Below are 21,874 nucleotides of genomic sequence, written 5' to 3'. Positions count from 1 at the left end.
AGGATCCTTACCCAGAGATCACAAAATGTGCTGTTATTGGGAAGTAAACATTTCACTTTTCTTTTTGCTCATGTGCCAAAAACCCATTTCTTGAATAAACACTTCACACATTGTCGGTCTTAAAAATCACTAAATATGATAAATAAATAAAAATGTATACAGCATTTCAGAAATGATTAAACATCTCACTTCTGACAAATGAACAGCCCATGACTTTATAGAATCCACAGGTCAAACATACCATTTCATTATGTGTGAAAGATTAATTTTCCATTTCAGCTCAACTGATAAACAATTAGATTTTTTTCTAGAAGCATTGTGCTTAAAACAGTATCCACTTGAAGAACGTTTCAGCTATTTCATTTTCTTTCATGGTTGCTTGGCTTTACAATGCCATAGAGAGGCAGCGTTGTAAAACCATTTTTTCCATTTCAAACAATGAATCAATGTTTCCTTGTCATTCTAAGACATGTAATCATGACATAGACACTCTGTGGCACATAGTCACTTCAAAAAGAAAAATCCAACCACATTAAATCACATTAATTGTGCTTCAGCTAATCCATCACTGCAGCTAGCAGTAACTCGTCTATTCACCCAGTGCCTAGCTATTTTACCCATGATTAGCAGAATGCAACTAATCTCTTATTTATTTAGTTTTCTTGAGCTCTCCTCTTACCCTCCGCCCCAAAAGTGTCTTTGACATTGACATAGTTTGAATGGTAAATAAAATTTTGACAGCGTGTATATCCTAGAGGAAGAAAAAAGCAACCTAGTTTACTGTGGCAATATAAAGGAATATTTTTCTACACCATATAATATACAAATAAAATTATTATACAAACAGATTGCCCTCCTGTTGTTTGGCAATATTAAATGCTAAAAAAAATTCTGAAAGGTCATACATACAAAACAAGCTAAAGACTTAGATACTTGTTTTTTTTTTTCTTTAAAAAGCATATTCACGATGACATGCATTTTGCTTTACGATCCCTGGAAGATTTTTTTTTTGTTTCTAAATGTTTCAGTGGCACACATGTGTATTATAGGATGGAATCCAAAGGTAGATTTCTGTAAATTAATTTCCACAGAGAAATTCCTTTTTTCTTGTATCTTTAAAATCTGCTCTAGAAATAAACTGAACTACTAATGGAAATATATGGGGAGAGCATGCGTTGGAAAAAGGGGAGCTGGCAAAATCCTGTTACGCATTTAGACATTAATCACATAACAATGAGTTTATCATAGAGTTCAGTAAGGTAATAATCCAAAGTATTTTTAAAATTAGTGTGTTATTCTATTATTGTTAATAGTTAATTTTTTTTAAAAAAAATTAAGATTTTCAGTTTTTTTAAAAAAAGGCAAAATAAACTGTTAGAGATAGAAATCCAAAATCAACTCCTGCTTCATGGCTACTGCTAAATAACAGTGAAACACTTGCAAATTGGAGATTGCCTAATTGTCCATCTAAAGATGCTTTAATAAATTCTTAAGCACTACTGCAAGAATTTTATAAATGTAATGACTGAAATATCCTCATATACAAGGAATGCAGTACTTGTTGTTATATCCTCAAACCCCCATAACTTTAACTTTAAACTGTCTACTGTTGACTTCACCCCATTCCTAAGAGATCAGTAGGGATGTGCTTAAGTGCACCAGCGTACCTAATGTTCCTATCCTACTGTCCCCATTTATTTGTACCCATTTCATGTGTTCTTATTCATGTTTATTCTTATTCCTGTTATCTTTCATATGAGTGATAAATAAAATAAAATAAAATAAAATAAAGCTCTCTCTGCCCCTTCCTTTACTGCATTCTAATAGTCAGTTTGCATGAGGCATGAGATGTATATCTTTCAAAGTGCAACTATAAATCTGCAAAAAACGTGACTATAATCAATCAAGGACTCAAAAAACTCAAAGAACTCAAAGGCTTTATGTGGCCCATGTCTTCAAGGCTGCACAATTCCTTCCTTGTGTCTATTCATACAATTCCTTTAAGTAAAGTCTTTTAAGTACTTTGCAGAGTTTAACAATTATTTAAGTTTTTATGCCCAATACATGAAGACTTGAATTAAAAAAATATTGAGATTCAGCCTTCTCCAACCTTTCATAGAGTGAGAAGGAGACTGAGGCCAGTAGCCAGGTATTTAAACTACTAATGACTTTGAAGCAAATAATGGAAAAAAACACAGCTACAACCAGAGTAAACTCAAAACCATTTTACATTTTTCCCCTAAGGATGTTCACTAGTGTTCCTAAGGTTTCCAGAATCTGTTTGGACCTAGGGAGTAGATAATTACATATATAAATATTTAATTTTGTAAAGCCATGATTCAAAATTTGGCACTCTGTCATTTCCAGTGGATTTAGAAAACATTAATTTTAAGAATTGGCTTTAATAGCAATGGAAATTTCTAAAAAAAAATTCCATTTGCTGCGAAAACCAGTTCTTAAAGTAAGCCGCATTAGCAAGGAAATTGCAAAAAAGAAGAGGAAAGAAATTGTGCAACAACAACTAAAAAGTCTTCAAAGCCTCAGTTCTTGCTAATGCTTACATCATTACTGAACTAGACAGACGGCCGTGGCTTCTTTGCAAACTTAATTTGACACATAAAAGCAATGTTGAATTTTCAGTATGATTAATAATTTAATACCATCTTTTTTTCCTTTTTTCCTTTCCTTTGTAAGTGGGGAGCCTTAAGTATAGAATAAGAGCAATGCATCTGTTTTTAGTCTGAAGAAAAATGCCCACAATTTCAAGCAAATAACCACTTTATTTGAATTCTTTCGGTAGTGCTGTAGTAATTTCAGCAAAAGCCTAAACTTTCTAGCTTTAATAATGTATGAGATAATTGGCTAGCCAAATATCTCAAATAAACTATGATTGCATGATTGTCCTTTAAGACTTCTTTCATAATCTAGGATCAATAAAGTACCAAAGGAAATCTTTTTCAAATTAAACTTGTTCATCTCACCTTTTGTGGGTCTCTGCCAGAGATTTTTCTTCCATCTCATGGTCAGTTTTAGCTAAGTAACAAACAGAAAATAAAGTTATAGATAAAATAAAGATTGTTGCAGTGATGTTATTAAATAAATTCTCATTGCACATACTTTGGGGGAGAAAACTTCTGTCTCGGTATTTTTTACATGATTCTTGAAGCAATGAGCTTGGCCTTGACTTTAAAATAATGAAATCCAGAAACAGTTTAAGATCACTTGAACTCACAGTAGAAATGAGCATATCTGAAGACACTTCCATATAAGGGTTTTCCTTCATTGCCCCGAATTCATTATAAACCATTTCTAACTTTATAAAGTTGTCTTTATAAAGACTGTCTTTCACAGTCTTCAATTCTGCCAATTTCGCCATACTTAGAACAGACAGGATCACCATAATCCAAGCAATTCCCCCCCCCCATTTTTTTTCTTTTTTCAAGTCTCAAATTGAATTTCTTTTTAATAATAGAACACAGTTCTTGAAAAATTCACCAGCTTCTATTCCACATGAAACAAAAAGAAAATTTCTAATTACTGCACAATTTTATACCCCACCCCTATATCTTCAGTATATGTTGTGGGCATCTATGAACGTATGATATGGGCAGTATAGGGAGCTCTCTGTGTATCAGTAGAGAAGAGGGAAAGTGATGGTTCATTTGTCTCCGGATTCTGGAATATGGGTGATAAAAATAGGGCGGAAAATATCAGTCTGGGTAGGTTTGTTTTTCCTTTTATTTAAGGATCATAAGAATGATTAGATATTGAATAAAAGGATTAAAATCATGTTTGCTGAAAAATATTGCTTAATAACTATCCAATCTTTTTAACAGGGACTGTAAATTTGATTTAAAGGGACTACAGGTAGTCCTTGACTTACAACAGTCCATTTAGTGACTGTTCAAAGTTACAATGGCATTGAAAAAGTGATTTACCAATGTTTTTCACAGATACAACCTTCGCAGCATCCCCATGATCATGTGATCAAAATCCAGATGCTCAGCATCTGGTTCATATTTATGACCGCTACTATGTCCCAAGTTCATGTGATTCCGCTCTTGTGACCTTCTGTCAAGCAAAGTCAATGGAAAGCCAAATTCATTTAACAACCAGGTTACTCACTGATCAACTGCCATGATTCACTTAACAACTGAGGCAAGAAAGGTCATAAAATGGGGCAAAATTCACTTATAAAATGTCTCAGTTAACAACAAATATTTTGGGCTCAATTATGACCATAAGTCGAGGACTACCTGTACAAGCATTAGGATTTGATTTGCTAATAGGTTTCCTATATTCCTCTTGTAGCAGTTAGATTGCTATAAGTTGATCTTATTTGTTGAGAGGCAGAGTGAAGTAAGAACAAAGCCAATAGAAAATGAATTGCCCACTAGTCCTGTAGGTTTTAAAAAACTGCGCTTTTACTCACTTTTAAAACAAAATGGTTCCAACATTTGGATAACTTTCTAAAGATTCGTCAAATGTATTTTCATTCTCATCTACGAGGGTGGGGGTGGTAAACCATCATGAGTCATTCTTTTATTTTATTTTATTTGCATTAATGATCTTTCTATATGTTACAAGAATCACCTGCTTAAAATTGAACAGCTTTAAATTAATACTGTATTTGATACTTTTTGATGATGAGTTATGATAACAGGTGAATTTTCCCTTTTGGCAAATTATGCTAATCAAGAGTTACGGTGAAACTCTGATTTACTTGTAATTACACAAACCACGTATGTAGTCTTTGAAAAAAATCTGAACAGAAGCTAGACCTAACAAATCTTGATAAAACAATTCCGAATATGTTAGTGAGAACTTGCTGTACATTTGCTCCAAGAGATTTGAAGAAATGGTTAAACTAAATAGGACAACACGATATCAGAACCATTAAAGTTCAGCTATTATGCCTACTATTAAAAGTTAAATTAAGTTAAATTAAATTAAGTGTTAATTTAACTTAATGTTGAAGCGGTCTACACCATATCAACAAGAGGTTTCACGAAGGTTTTTGTCCTCTTCATCATTCTCCTTCAGTGATTTGTTGTCGTTTTTGTTTTGGTTAGGATTGTGTAATGCTTAGAATTTGATCTCTGAAAGCTGCTTCAGAGCATCCTGGTGTATGAATGTAGCGCTTGTCTGTAATAGTTTAAACTGACCACTCTGTTATTAATACTGCATAGAGTTTTCTTTTTCTCAAATCCCAATTGTCATTTCAACACCCATTGTTAGACAAAATGCTTAGGAGAAATTGAAAAGTTACTACATCCACTTTTAAAAACCATGTTTTTAAAATAGAAACTTGACCACTTTTTTATTTGCTAAGAACCATTGACAAGGAACAGAGAAAGACAAAGCTTTGTTAATTCATGGAAATGAGATCCAAATTTCAGGTAGTCTGGATGTATGATTCCACACATTTTCATCATATTGACTTGAGAACCCATGGAGACACAGAATTTGATGACAGGGCAGGCAAATTTCTCATTAAGTTATCCACAATAATAGTCAATGTTAAACTCCATTAAGTTAAGGCTCACAAACATGCTTCTTGGGGTTAGACAGCAGGAGAAACATAACATTAGCTTCACAACCATTTAATTTTATTCCAAGCCTGCAATTTATAATTAAGCCAAATTGGGCCTGGAGCCAAATAAATTTGAACTGGGTAAACCATTACATAATTATCCTTTGAGCAGAGGTATACTTTTTTTTAAAAAAATAGGCTTAATTACAACTCTTCCTCAAATACAGATGCTAAACGTCATCACAAAAACAGTGCATCTCCTTGGCATCCACCACAGTTGTTGAAAGATTATTTAAAAACTTCCTAGTATAGGAAGGTATGTTAGTGAATGTCACTGCAGTGTATAGCTAAGATATAAGTAAATACCTAGAATGAAGCAAATATATGTAGCAGGATCCAATCTGGGTCAGTCTGTGGGACCAGAGGTTTAGTCTTTTGAGCAATGAATACCAAGAGTTCATTGTCAACCTTATTCAGTTGAAATTGTAGCATTTTTTCAAGGATATACAGGTGAAACTCGAAAAATTAGAATATCATCAAAAGTTCGTTTATTTCAGTAATGCAACTTAAAAGGTGAAACTAATATATGAGATAAGACTCATTAAATGCAAAGCAAGATAGTTCAAGCTGTGATTTGTCATAATTGTGATGATTATGGCTTACAGCTCATGAAAACCCCAAATCCACCATCTCAGAAAACTAGAATATTACATGCAATCAATAAAACAAGAACAATACATAGAACAATATCAGACCTCTGAAAAGTAAAAGCATGCATATGTACTCAGTACTTGGTTTGGGCCCCTTTTGCAGCAATTACTGCCTCAATGCAGTGTGGCATGGAAGCTATCAGCCTGTGGCACTGCTGAGGTATTATGGAAGACCAGGATGCTTCAATATCAGCCTTCTGCTCTTCTGCATTGTTCAGTCTCATGTCTCTCATCTTTCTCTTGGCAATGCCCCATATGGTTCAAAGATGTATCTCTATGTCCCCTGTCCTCACCATGCCGCCCCCCCAGGGCATTTTATGAAAACATTTCTTTTCAAAAATAAGCCTTTTGGAGATGAGAAGGGCAAGAATATGTGAGAACTATCCAGCATTGTGAATCTCATATGATTGTGTGGGACATAGGATAAAAGTAGAAGTAGAATCAGAGAACATGGTATATACTTTTCTTCTGTAGGTAAAAACTGTACAGGTAGTAACAAGTCCAGAATCTTATACAGAACAATGAGAAAACATGAGCCAATGTAGATGAGTGATTGCTATCAACAGTCTTATGCCACATGTCTTACTCTTGAAAGAGATGAGAAGATGACACAAAACTATGTATAGAAATAACTAGAGAAAAAGGAGCCAACAATTTTTGACACTCACTGCCACATTCATGCTGCTTGATTACTGGATCTTAACTCTTAATAAAAGGCAACTGATACTGGAAAGGCTTGTGATGAATAACTGTTGAAATATAGATATCTTGAAAGAAAGTATGCTTAGCATGAAGTAAAAAAAAAAGATAGCAGGCAATTTCTGCATTAGAGCCAAAAGTAAGTTTCCTGAATGTTCTTGGAGACCAAAAGTTCCATTGTTGTTTCATGAGCTTGCAATGGTAAGAATGGCAATTACTTCTCAATGAAAAAGTCATCTCATTGACTAAACTAAGAACTGGATTCAGAAAGACACTACGGATGGAGAAAATGCTGAATCAAATTAATGAGAAAAAGTTTAAAGATCACTTTCTTAGAACATGTATGGAGCAAGTCCATAGAAGCCAAGCTCTCAAATGAAATATAAAGAATTACCCAAAGCGATGAAACCAAAATTTACTTTTATTAATGTTTTTAATTAGGTTAAGGAAAGTATTACACACATCTGTTGAGAAACTTGTACACTGTCCTGAAATAGCTGAGTCTCTATAACTTTCATGAACTATGGAAAAATTAAATTAAAAAAATGAAAATTCCATTATTAAAAGAAAAAAAGAAAAACCAACATTCCCTTTAAATACAAAGGTGTAGAAAGCATTATGAGATCTTGCAATCTTACAGAGGAGTTCAGATTACAACTCCCATCATCTCTGATAGATGGATATGCTGGCTAGAATCTATGAGAACTGGAATCAAAAGATGTCAGGAGTACTGTCAGCCTATTTGATCTTAAGAGAAACACCTCAACTTCTCAGGGTAACTGAACATTAAAGTGGGTATTAATAATCACAGACGGAATGTAGCAAGAAACTTTTCAATTCCTTGTCTGAATGTTTCTGCATGTTTACTGATTTTGATTTTCCTTGTTCCTTTGCTACATTTAAAGAATGCTTAAATTTGGCCATATTTCAAACATCTCATACAGTTATTTTTTTTTAAAAAAAATGGATAATTAGTTGAAGTTTTCTAAGATGAATAATGTGAATTTTCCACATTTAAATTAATACAGCTCTTTAAACAGGAGTGTTAAAATATTATGCGTACATGTAGCCATGTATTACAATGTATTCATATGTAATACACATTATACAGTTAATGATCTTGTGATTAACTTAACAATCAGATTGAAAATGGTTGTAAAATCATGTGATGACTTAATCACATCATTTAGCAACCAAAATTCTGGTCCTAATGTTAGTTGTAAATTGAGGACTACTTGCCTATATATGATTCATTACAGTCCTAGCACCCAGACATTTAGAAATTTTTCTTATTTTAATTAGGACTTTTTATTTTTAGCACTTTAATACAACTATATCAAACAGGAAGAAAACAGAACATTTAACTAGATATAAAATAAATTATAGGATCATGGGATCATAGGGCTGGAAGGGACCTTGGAGGCCTTCTAGTCCAACTCCCTGTCTTATGTGAGCTGCTAAAATAGGTAATCAAAAAGGCAGAAAGTGGAAGTTCCTTATTGGCATTAAATGGCAATCCAGCTATTTGGGATAAATTAGCCCTCATTTTTCCCTACAGGGTTATGTGTTGGGAATTAATAGATGTTTGAAGCAAAAATAATTTCCAGTTCTGGTTAGATTCTTTTGTTTATAAAGTTTATATAAAAGTTTAGAAAACAGATAATTTTGTATGTGACTTAGAAGTACGTCTGCATTAAATATGTGGAGTTTGAAGCTGCATTAGATAGGAAGATTATGGAAACAAAGAAAATAAGTTCAACTGCCAGGACTCAACTTCCAGACCCGGATGACTGAGAAACTTCACCAACATATCTGGAAGTAAAGTAAACTATTTTCAAGGCAGTAGTTGCTATTGCTAGTTGTAACCCAACTCCTTATGTCCTAAAAATCCTTTTATATCAAGATTTTTGCAAATCTGCTTCCAACCAATAGATGAGGCAATACAAAAAGAAGGCTAGATTGAGCAGAAGAATTTGTGTACAAAAAAACCCCTAGTAAATAGATTGATTTACTTTTTTTTTTTTTAAAGAAAATGTCTAATCCATGAACTGCATATTGGAGAACTATATACTCAGTGTAAATTTTAAGAAATTAAACTTCAAAAATTGTTTTGAAAACTTTTCCTGAATACATCCTGTACAAACAAATCTTCAAAGTTGTCCTTTTTTATGTTTATTTATTTTTTCCACAATGGAATGCTGGAAAGAAATGCCATCAAGGAGCTCAAAATCAATTTGTCTGTCTGTCAGCACGGCAAGCCTCCCCAAAAGCGAAAAGAGAAAGTCTTAGTTTGGTGTGGAGGAGACGCCAGCAAAGAAATATCAAGTTTGAAAATGAACTGGATCAAATTAGGGGCTGCAGATTTCCCCCCTCCCATTCAGTCCTATGGGAGAGGTGGTTGGATAGCAACTTGGAATGCTGTTGGCTGCTCCATCTCAAAGCCCTCCTCCCTCCTGGTCATGTGATCCTGGGTGGGCCTGCTGTGAAGGGGTTGGAAAGAATTTCAGAAGCCGTGCTCTGCATGCTTTCCTTGTTTTGCTTCTTCTCCATTATCTTTGTGTCCAGTCTTGCGGAAGCAACCCGTTGATTAAATCGACCTCAATAACAAATGACCATAGAAAAACCTATTGCAATTAAAGCCTATCAAATTCTAAGCGGGGAAAGAGAAATCCTGCCTGAACTTTTTCAAGTTTGAATTTGATCCAGCCAAATAAAAATGAAAGGATTTTATATTGCAAGGTATATAATGTTACTTTAATTACAGAAATTAACCAAAGGTTTTGGCCATACATCTCCTATAGGGCAAACTTTTTAAAAAAAACTAATACTCTGCTGGGAAAGATATTAAATGGAAATGACATCTGCAAGGGAGAATTAGCTGGCAAGAAGGGTGTATATAGGATCACGGCTTCCCTTTCCAATCAGCACATCCATGTCCTTTGTGGTACTTTTCTCTCTATAACAGAGTTTTTCCAGGTGGGAAAAACCTGCCAAGAAGAATGTTTCTAAGGCAACTGAGAGAAGAAGAGGCTAGAGAAAGAATTGAAATCAGATGGAGAGATGATACAATTGGGGAAAAAAACCCTTTCTTTCCATTTGGCGTTCCTATTGTTTCTTTAACTCTGACAGATAAGTAAAGGGAAGCTTGGAAATCAGTTTTGAGCCTTGGCAGATAGTGAAGGCTACATGGCAGGGAAACCAGGAATTATTCCCCAACAAGGAAAGCTCACAAAGAAGAAGGGGGCCAATATATTTTCCAAAGCACCAGAAGGCAAGACAAGAAACAATGGATGGAAACAAATTAAACAGAGAAGCATCCTAGAACTGAAGAGAAATTTTCTAAGTGAGAACAATCAACCAATGGGATGGCTTCCCTTCAAAAGTTGTGGGTGCTCCACCACTGCAGGCTTTTAAACAAGAAACTGGAAGAACCACCAGTGTCAGGCCTGTAGTTGTATTCCTTTTAGAATCTTTAGAATCTTTGGCCTGCCACACTTTCTCTCTCTTTCTTTACTATGCTGTTTCATTAGTGGGCAATTGGGAGGGGGGAATAGTAAGGAGTAGAATTGTGGAATGTGTTGTTGTCATTCCTTTCTAGAAATCAAGGTCATTCTTTGTCTCTGCACCTCTGCATCTGACCAGAACTTGATGTTTCAATTTGGTGGGAATCCGAGGAAGTTTCAGATTCGGGATTCCATAGATTGTGCCAACATGTCTGTCTTATTAAATTGGAACTTTAAGGATAGCTATGCCTTGGACTCTGATTTAATTCTGCATGATATTTGGAATGCTGACAGCTAGTCTGGGATAGTATAGGGTCTCCTGATTGAGCAGAGGGTTGGACTAGAGGACCTCCCAGGTCCCCTCCAATTCTGCTATTCTGTTATTTGTCAGTCTTCTGATTCATGATAGAGTCAGCAGGTGTCAGAATAATTTAAATCTTCAATTATCACAATTGCATGCCTCTTTGAAAGACTAGTCATGTGATATAGAAAGGCCACATCTATATTGTCTTCACTTTTTCTTCAAAGTTCATGAAGATCCAGGAATATCGATAGTATTATTTGTTAAGAATTTCATTGTATACTAAAGACACTAGAAAGACACTTTCTCACTTAGTTCCAAAGTATAGGTCCTTTTTTTTCTTAAATATTTTGAGTGTGTGTATTTGCGCATGTATTTATGTGGGCATGATAAAGATCAACCACTGAAAAAAATGAAATGAAGATGAAAAGATAACTATGTCCTACAAATCCACATTTCTTTTTACATTTCCTGAACGTGACATTTTTAGAAAATTCTTTGGATTTTGTTTCTAAAACATATGACTGTCTAGAGGCAATCTGCAAATGAAATAACTCGAAGTTTAGAGGCCCTTTGAAAAATATCACCATGTATCTGGACACAAGTCAAAGCACCAGTTTATGAAACTGTCAAGAAACAAATGTTGGAAAATTGCTTCCTACACAGAATGCGAACTCAGGAAACTTTCTTAGAGAACAATGGCCACTAATAACATTCAGAAAGGGAGCACAGAACAGGTAAGCTATTTTGAAATAAGAAACCATCTGATTAAGCTAATCTGCACATTTCTATGGCTCCAAAATAAATAGACACGTCATTCACCATGTCTAAATATTGTTTCTACAACATTCTTGTGATAAAGCTTGGAAAGGTTAAATTACTAGTCATTATTTACCTTGACTAATGAATTTGTCCATGTTGTCTTTAAAGGGCTGGATGTGTTCTTCTAATGAAAACTGGCAAACCTTGCCTGCTTCTGTCTCACACGCTGAAAATTAAAGTAACATGAGGATTTGAAATAAAATGTTGATTTATAATAGTCATTATAAAGAAAAGTAAACTTTCATTATAGTTTTCCTGTGTTGGATCCCAACAGACATTTAGGATGAGTTGCAAAGACTGATTTCTCATTGAAAACATACATGTTTTTGTTGCATTACTGACACTTAGTCTGTCTAAAGTTTATTCATGACATATCATTGGTCATGGAAATCTATATTAATGTAATTTTTAATGCACAGCAATACAACTTCAATAGTTATCATTGCAATGCCACATATGTAGAATAAAATGCATCTCATTGAAAAAATTCAGCCTGCAGTATCATACTAGCAATATCCAATCTGAACCATATAAAAGGTTCAACTGTTTGCTTTTCTGATTCAAGCCACAATTTGCATCATTATGGATGCATACGCATGCAGAATCCAGTAGCAAATCTGAAAGTCATTTAAATATATTGGCCAAAGAACAGCTCTTTAATATGCAAAGTAGTACATTTATATGTTTTTATTGCTTTTATTCTAAAAACAAACAAATGAAAAGTATTGAATTCCACTGACTATTTCCAATCCCAGCTAAAATGTGGTGAATAATTTATCTTTTATGGTTACAGATTTAATACTTATAGATAGATTTATAGCATTTTCTTCAGGAACTCAAAGCTACATACATAGTAATCTTACTCCAATTTTTCCCCAGTAGTCTCCACGTGGACAAGTTGTGGTAAGTGACAATAATAACTGGTCCAAAGGAACCAGTGAGTTTCATGATCACTAAAGTACTTCAGCCTGGATCTTCTCAGTATAAATCCAACACATTCACACCCTATATTCTTACCATGATAAACCCATAAAATTCTCTTGTGAACAGTAACTGACATTCACCACTTAAGAGAAAAGCAGAATAAAATTATGAAAGACCTTTAAAATGTTGAATGGTCTGCAAAGCTGTGGGTAACCTTAACTATTTATTTCAAATCACATCTGAAAAAACAACTACTTGTGCTCATGCTAAGATATTGAACTGAATGATGTATTTATCAGGTTATCAAGCTCAGGGAATTTAATGGTTATTTTTAATTGTAAACTTCAAATTAAAATGTTAAACACAGAAAGCAAAATCTAAAGTGATCTTAACTATTAAAGGTACAGTTTTATTTCTCATGTGGTCTTAAAATTTGGCAGAATGGCAATTAAAGTTTGAAACTTATAATAACTAGAATTAGAAAAAAAGGCCTTTTTTTGGAAAAACCCAATTTTTAAATTTAAAATAAATAAATAAAATGAATTAAAGTAGCTTTTCTCATCTTGGTACCTTCCAGAAATAACTAGAAGTTCTATAAGAAATGCTTATAAAGTTATAAATTAAACTTATAAATTAAAGAAGATTGAGTCAAAATGTACTACAGTTATTTGTTTATTTAATTCCTTAACATTGCTTTTACATGAATATAAAATCAATGACATGGCTTTGAAAATAAAATAATTTTTGAATCAAGACCTAGAGAAGGTGCATTAAAATTACATTGGGAAATAAATATTCACTTAGAGCAAAACTGCCAAAAGTCTTAATGAAATTATTAAGACTTGTTTAATAGGTGAACTTGTTTTGTTTTTTAAATTAATTAACATTTGCTACTTGAAGAGATTTTGTTTAAAAAAACAACCAATACTGATCTGCCTTACAAGGATAAGCTTTTAAAATGTATCCACAAGTACAAATCAGATAGGCAAAACTATTTTTAACTCTGTGGAATCCTTTACTCAGTTACAATAATTTACCAAGGCTTAGATCACACACGCTTGTAAACATGTTTAACAACCTTACCATGTAAATTCTATTGACCTCAATGAGACCATTCATGGTTACCAAGTTTAGTGTTTATAGGCTCTGTGTCTAAACAAATGTGATGTTAGGCCAATTACACAGTAAGCGCGGGAGCTGCGGTGCAATATAAGCTTGTTTTGATCACTTATGTGGTTTCACTGACTTCTGTTGTCTCTTCAGGGAAAACCAATCTGGTTTCTGACTTCAAGAGCAGAAAGTAGAAAACAAAATGTACTTGTTTAGAGTGAAGAATAAATCATTGACAGTTAAAATGGAGTGATTTTATTTTCTTTACAATGCACAAAGCCTTGGACACCGCCAAAAAAAAAATTCCTTATCTAGAATATGCACACAATAGATTCAAGATCACATGTGTATTTATGTGTGTGTATGTGAGAGACAGACACAGAGAGAGTGGGGGAGGGAACAAATGAGCAAGCGAGTGAGCACTGACACATTTTGGCTACTAAGATATAGGAGGAAATATTTATGTTATCAACAACAATTAATTAGAATCAGTATTTTGTTTTATATCAATCCCCCATCATCTCTTTTACCCAACTGAAGACAAAATAAGTGGATTCAATTTGCTAGTAATTTTATGGCATCACAAGGATGTGACAACTCACAGACAAATACATATATGTATCTGGATTTCAAATTTGCTGTTGCTTCTGGTACCAATATGCTATTTACATGACAAAAATAGCATGACATGTCCACAAAGGGCAGGTCTCTTTCTCCAGCTTGTTTCCAAGCTTCTGGGTACATGTGAAAAGTTCAATACACATTGAATAGTTTGTTAAACCATAGTGAAAACAAAGCAAGCAAACAACAGCAGCCACAAATCATAGTCAAATAGACTGTAGGTGGTATTAATATTGAAGAGTGAAAATGTTATGGAAGTTCAGAAATGTACTTTCTTGTGTGCTTCATCTTAGTTTGGTACACCTGGAGGAGAAGAATACTCATGTGCAAATTCTGTTTGTTGATTTTAGTTTGACATTCAAAACAATAATTCCCTAGCATTTTGTTTCCATTTCCATCTCCTTGAATACGGGTTCCCCACAGAGCTGTCTCTTGAGTCCATTACTGTTCACCTTGATGACTCATGACTCCTGGACCAAGTCTGCTACGAATCATATTGTGAAGTATGCAAATGACATGCCAGTGAAGGGGCTTATCCGGGATGACAGTGAAGATTCTTATAGGGAGGAGAGGAAGGCTTTGGTGCAATGAAAATAATCTGGTTTTGAATGTTAAAAAGACAAAGGAGAATTCTGTTGATTTTAGAAAGAATTGGCATACTCATACTACACTTTGTATCAAGCATGCAGCTGTGGAGGTGATAATAGTATTAAGTCTCTGGGGGTGCAGATAACTAACAATCAGAATAGGTCTCTTCATATATTACCTTTAGTGAATCAGGCAAACTATACTCTGCATTTTCTGTGTTGGATGAGGAGAGCACATTTTTCTCCTTCTGTCCTGACCACTTTTTACAGAGGCACAATTGATAGCATTTTAACAAACTGCATCACTGATTGGTTTGGTGGTAGCAGTGCCTTAGATAGAAGGTCCTTACAGAGAGTGGTAAGGACAGCGAGAAGATTATAGGAAGCTTGCTTCCTGTTATTCAGGATACTGCTTATAAGTGCTATGTGCTTAGAGCTTGTATTGTTAGAGACCCCACACACCCACTTCATGGTTTGTTTCTTTTGCTCCCTCTAGGAGGAAGTTTCAAAGAATCTATAGCAGGACTACTAAGATTTTGTAACAGCTTTGTTCCTTATGCCATCCATCTTACAAACTCGCAGGATTCTTTTTTTTCGCCATATACATCCGAACTAGACTCTGATATTTTTCTGTGTCATATATGTGAGTGTATATGCATAATGGTTATCTTTTGGGTGCTGAATGCAACAAAATTTCATTTTAATGTATGCTGATTAGGGTACATTTAAATTGACAATAATGTTTTTATTCTGTTCTATTTTATACTAACCTGAAATTGGAGGCAAGGATATTATAACTAAATCTCAGTTACTACATCTCTGGAAAATGTATTAAAAATACATTCAAATTTTAAAAATCCAATACATGAATTGTCCTTATAATTTAAACATGGAGACATGAATGCATCTTATTTCCTGCTCTAAACATTCTTCCAAACCATTTTTATGAATATATAATGGACATATGCATTTAAAAAATATTATCTACAAGATTCTCATCTGATCTGACTACCCTACTGCCATACAGAAGTGGTAAAAGTTGAGATAAAGATATTTTGGAATGTAGCATCAGAAGGGGAAATCACATTTAACTGTATACACCTTCTCTTTTAATTACTTGTTCTGGGAAAGGATTGTTCTAACTTAGGCCAATGACTGTTGGGGCTTCATAACCCTCTCCCACAAGAGCCTTGTTTGGAGCTTTAAGCATTGTAAGACATGACTCAGAGACTGAATGAAATCTTGCCTTTCATTTACATATGGTTTCAGTTTAGAAGTCTGGATACAGCAGTGTTTCAGTCAATTAACCCTTTCAGCCATATTTGCAAAGACTACTGCTGTCTGCGGATGCGGCAAGGATGATGAGCTGGCCACAAGAGCCCTGTATGAGATGGGTCAGCAGCAGTCATGCAAACCACTGAGGACTTGAACAGCCTCATTACCTTAAATTGAATCACATCCAAAGATGCAGCTCTTGTGTGCTGCTGTTCCTCATTCAATAGGAGAATAGCCTTGGAATGTTTTTATATGTCCCTCTGCAACTTAGGTGTATCTAAGTGGTTTAGGATTAGCATGGCATGGAGGTTCCTAAGAGTGATTCTGCACTGCCCTCTGTCGGGGTTACTGACCTTGGTTAACAAGTTATAAGTTATCACTGAACAAGACAGAATGTTTAAAAACATATTAAGATTATGACTTTTTCTACATTTTTTGAGTTCATATTTACTGATCTTGTATGTTTAAAATTACATATAATCACATAGATGTATGAAAGTAAAATCTGTGTAGATTTGAATTTTGATTTTGATACAGTTGAAATTTCACTTACTTGAATTGTGGCTAAACTGAGCTGGTTTGTTTCCCTTAGTTCTTATAATCTAGAGCAGGGAATGGCTTTCCCTAGCAATGGATATCATAATACCATGCCTCAAGAGAATACCTCTTCCTAGCAATATTATAAGATTACAAGTTTTTAAAAAAAAAACATTTTGTACCTGAGCTGTTTACAGTAGATTTAGCAGGTATTTAGCACCAAGGGTGGCATGCTGCAGATGCCTGATCTAAAGTTTCCACCACTGTCTGCTATGATTTAAATAGTGCAATGAACACTTTCCCACGATATACATTAAGTTCTAACTTGTAAGTCCTTCCTTATTGATACTGATGTTTTTATTGATGGCAGGAGGGAAGGCTATCCCCTTCCACTCAGAATTGACTTCTAGCAACTGTCAAGACTAGTCCTGCAGTTTCTTGGCAAAATTTAGGAAGTGATTAGCCATTGCCTGTTACCTAGAGCTGAGAAAGTGACTGTCCTGAGGTCACTGGGCTGGCTTCCTGCCTAAGGCAGGACTAGAACTCATGGCTTCCCCATTAGCTCATTATCTTAATTGCTGCACCCAACTGCCTTTTATTTATTTGGTTTTTAAAAAGAAAACTTTTTGCTTTTTAGGTTGATTAATAGAAGTGCATAAGGTGTCTTGATATAAATACCAAGAATTCCTCTGTGTACATTTCCTTCTTTAAAAGCCTTTCTTGTTCCCTTCATATATACGTAAAATAAGAGGTCATTCCTGTAGGTGTTCCAAGGTTTCACCCTTTGGAATGGTTCTCTGTATCTGTGTTTTACTAAAGACCCTAACAATATATAAGCCACTCAGAGTCACTTTGAACTGCAAGATGGGTGGCATATAAATTTTATAATATTATAAGTAGTAGTAGTAGTAGTAGTAGTAGTAGTAGTAGTAGTAGTAGTAAATAATAATAATAAGTTACCACCAACAGCAAATGTCGCCTCTGTAATGAGAAAGACGAGACAGTTGACCACTTGATCAGTGGATGCAGCAAAATTTCACAAACTGACTACCTACAATGCCATGACTGCATTGCTAAGATCATTCACTGGAAATTGTGTCAAAAGTTTGGATTTGAGTACAGCAAAAACCACTGGGAACATCAGGTTCAGAAGGTTTTAGAGAATGAGAAAGTCAAGATCCTGTGGGACTTCAGAATCCAGACTGACAGGCATTTGGCCCACAACACACCTGCCATAACAATAGTTGAAAAGAAAAAAGTATGGTTCATTGACATTGCAATACCTGGAGATGCACGAATTGAAGATAAACAGCAAGAAAAAATCACAAAGTGCTGGGAGTTGCAAATTGAAGTTGAACGACTGTGGAAAAAGAAATCGTGTGCTGTCCCGATTGTAATTAGAGCCCTTGGAGCAATACCCAAAGGGCTACCTCGCTATTTGGAAAATTTAAATATATCAGACTTGAACATTCTGATTCTACAAAAAACCACCCTACTTGGAACAGCTTATATCCTCTGACGTTACCTTAACAGTTCCTAGGTCCTTGGTTAGGACTCAAGCTGTTGAGCTACCAACCAGCCCCAAAGGCTGTGAATTTCACCAAAGATTAACCACATAATAATAATAGTATCTATCAATCTTATTTCCAAGCTATTTTTAAATATCTAATAAAATATTATGATCAGGCAAAAAGAGACTTTCAGAGTACCCCAAATTAAATTTCCCAAACTAGGATTATGCTGCATCAGTTTTTGAAATTTGTCTAGCACTGTGTCCTGACATAAGTTGGGAATAAGTCTATCTCAACTTAAAAGAGGTTTATTTCTGGGTAGTTGTGCATATTTGCAAAAAAATTCCTAACTAGAACTGAAGTCTCTTGAAAATGTACATGTTAAAGTCCTATTTTCAGTTAATTCTAAAATGTGTGTATGTGTGTGATTGTGACGGGAGGGATGAAGCTTTCCAGAAATCAATATCAATATTACATGTAAAATACCCCTGTATTGTATCAGTGGATCCAGCTATTTGATACACTTTAAGACAGTAAGGTGATTTAAGATTTGTAATAAGTACTAACATTTTGAGTGCAGAATGAGTGAATTACTGAAAGTCATAGCTTGACACAACTAGATCAAGAAACTCTGGTGACAGTCAGGAGAGATCAAAAGCAGATCAGATTGCTTAACAAACTCTGTGTCAAGAAACTGAGAAAGGCACAACTGAAGATCCTGGAGAGCTGTGAAATTGAAGGGCAATTAATGGAGCCAAACTGGTAGATATATTAATAAAATTCTGAGCTGTCTCAGACCCTTTGTTTATTAGAATGTCTGTCTGGTACATAACAGATTAATGTCCAGCTACCTAAAGCTTTAAAACAAATGGAAAAGAAACTAGTGGCAGCTGAAGAAGAAATATTATAGAAATTGTTAGTTCAACTACAAAACATTAAAATAAAAAAACCACTCGTATTCTAAAGTACAAGAAAGCCACCCACATCCTGAAAAAAATCTAAAATTAATGCTTTTTTATCTAATATTCCTTATGTCTTTTTCCTCCTGAATTAATAAAGTTCAACACATATTTCTCATAAAACAAGCAAACAAATAAGGTGTGGAATTTGTGCAGTTACTATTTTGAAAACAATGTAAAAAATATTCTTCCTTTTTAAAAAAAATCAGTTTAATTCTCCTTTTTAGCCCTATGTATACTAAAGGTATCCCCTTGATTATGTAAAATAAATATTGTAATTACAAAAATAGAACAGGTTTGTTTGAGAGCCAGTTTGGTGTAGTGGCTAAGCATTAAGCTAGAAACCAGGAGACTGAGTTCCAGTCCCACTTTAGGCACAAAGCCAGCTGAGTGACCTTGGACCAGAGGTGGGTTCCTACCAGTTCGCACCAGTTTGGTAGAACCGGTTCGTCAAATCTCAGGTTCCACCAATGGACCTGGAAAACACGCCACATCTACAGAAGACGTTCCAAAATTTTTTGAAACCCACCACTGATACACACACACAGACACACACACACACAGACTCACACAGAGAGAGAAAGAGAAAGAAAGGAAGGAAGAAAGAAATAAAAAAGAAAAAAGAAAGAAAAAGTGAGAGAGAGATGAAAGAAAAAAGGAAAAAGGGACAGAGACAAAAGGAAAGAAAGAGAGAGAGAGAGAGAGAAAACACATGGCCGGCAAGCCACTCCCACCAGGTCACATGGCCGGCAAGCCACTTCCACCAGGTCACATGGCCGGCAAGCCACTCCTACCAGGTCACATGGCCGGCAAACCACTCCCACAAAGGAGGCCACACCTACAAAGTAGGTTCGAAAATTTTTTGAAACCCACCACTGCCTTGGACCTGTTTCTTTCTCTCAATTCCAGAAAGGAGGCAATGACAATTATTTCTGAAGAACCTTGCCAATACAACTGCATGGACTAGTCTAGGCAGTGTCTGAGAATTGGACACAATTGAACTGAAAACTACCCACAGCCAATATGAGCATCAAATATGGCTAATTGTACCAATTAAGTGTTTCCTCCTTTTTGACACAAGTTATTGACACTTTTAGATACAGAAAGAAGCTCCTAATAAAAGAAACTGCGTTTCATTCATTCATGTATTTAATCTGAGAGGGCAGAAATAAATGTTTTATATCTAACAGGCATTTAAAATGTGCATTAACCCCAACACTCCTAGTCACACCCACATCTTGGGTCCCTAGTAGTCATGCTTTTTTTTTTGATGCTGTGCCTGCCCTTTGATATAGCCTTCAGGGGATCCAGCTGGCCCCAACCCTATGGTCCTTTTACAAGGTGCATAGGATTTGGGTTGGGAGGAAAGGCAAGTCCCATTGTCTTATTGCTTTATTTTAGTGCCTTGAAAGAGAATGGTATTTTTTTTTTGACCTCAGGAGAACATTATAGTAGAGTTGCATATGGATTTTATGAAGTATGTCATTGTTTTTTATTTTAATCTCTGTACACCACCCAGAGTCACCTTTGTGAGGTGAGCAGCTCTACCACTCAAATTGTTTGTAAAATAAGTTAAGGTAAGCTAAGCTAAATTAAACTAAACACAACACCCTGGAAATCATTCAGTACACATCCTTCATTTATTAGGGCCATTATCCCTTTAAATTACTTTTTTATTAGTGACTCATTAATCATAGACATTAAGTTCACAACCCTAACTCTGATTGATAGAGAAGTCTTGGGTTTATAAAATCAAATCCATCTCCTTCATCTCTGGTCTGAGCCAGAAGTGATTTTGGCTATGCTGATCACATTATCCCATGTCCCTTGGAATAATACATTAGAGGAGGGACAGCCAATTTAGTGGTAGAAATAGTACTACACTTTAAGACTTCCAATACACTAATTGTAGGGTTGATCCTGGAATGATAAACCTTACTAATAACCTTTCATTATTACACAGGCATTTAATATCAGAAAGTGCTGATATAATATTCTTGCAAGTGTTCCACATTCTAGAGAGAGATGTGCTGCAAAATTGAGAAAGAGACCTCCCTTTCTACTAGAGCTCTTTAGAAATTGACATTTGATGCAGGATAGGTAGCCTATTTCTGGCTGAGATAAGACTAAAAGATTCAAAAGAAAGGGAGATGTGTTGTCAGGAGAGATCATTCATTGTTTTTAAAAGCTATTTTATGAATTCAACCATTTAAATCTATTTGATTATATGATCAAGCTCCCAAGATTACAGGTGGTTTACAAATGTCTACATAATGTATACTCTAAAGTATAATGATTAAGAGTACATCTCTCATACAACATTACTAAAAAACTGCTTTCCAAACTGAACATCAAATGAAGCACTAATAATTACTTCCCAAATGGCTACTGAGAAAAGACTGCTTTGACAACCATGAAAGCTTAAAAAAAGAGCATCTCTGCTAGAGATTAAAGCTTTGGGACTATGACTAAGAATGACAATTTTAGGGTGTACATTCCATCTAGTTTTTAATTCAGGAAGGCAGGTTTTAACTACAGGAGATTTTCCTTAACTTTAATCCTATACAGCAGTGTTTCTCAACCTTGAAGTGGTTGGACTTCAACTCCCAGAATCTTTAGTTCCTAGTTCTAAGGAGAGAAGCAATTTAGAACTAAGGAGAAATTTCCTTACAGAACAATTAATCAATGGAACAACTCTCTTCCAGAAGTTGTGAATGCTCCAACACTGGACGTTTTTAAGAAGATGTTGGATATCCATTTGTTGAAGTGGTATAAGGTTTCC

The 21,874-nt window shown here is 34.9% G+C and overlaps 1 protein-coding gene across 1 annotated transcript in view; it reads right to left on the bottom strand.

The window, feature by feature from the left end:
• The window catches only part of FMN2 (formin 2), a 185,488-nt gene that overhangs the window by 24,657 nt on the left and 138,957 nt on the right, over positions 1–21,874 (bottom strand). Inside the window, exons 15-16 of the mRNA XM_032216827.1 lie at positions 11,642–11,734; positions 2,982–3,033 (exon numbers count right to left, since the gene is read on the bottom strand). Coding sequence (XP_032072718.1) covers positions 2,982–3,033; positions 11,642–11,734 — 145 coding nt within the window. The remainder of the gene's footprint in view (positions 1–2,981; positions 3,034–11,641; positions 11,735–21,874) is intronic.

This window comes from Thamnophis elegans, chromosome 4 (genome assembly GCF_009769535.1).
Source record: "Thamnophis elegans isolate rThaEle1 chromosome 4, rThaEle1.pri, whole genome shotgun sequence".
Taxonomy (NCBI): Eukaryota; Metazoa; Chordata; class Lepidosauria; order Squamata; family Colubridae; genus Thamnophis; species Thamnophis elegans.
The sequence above is the reverse complement of the archived record's forward strand: the minus strand, read 5'-3'. Positions and strand labels throughout refer to the sequence as shown.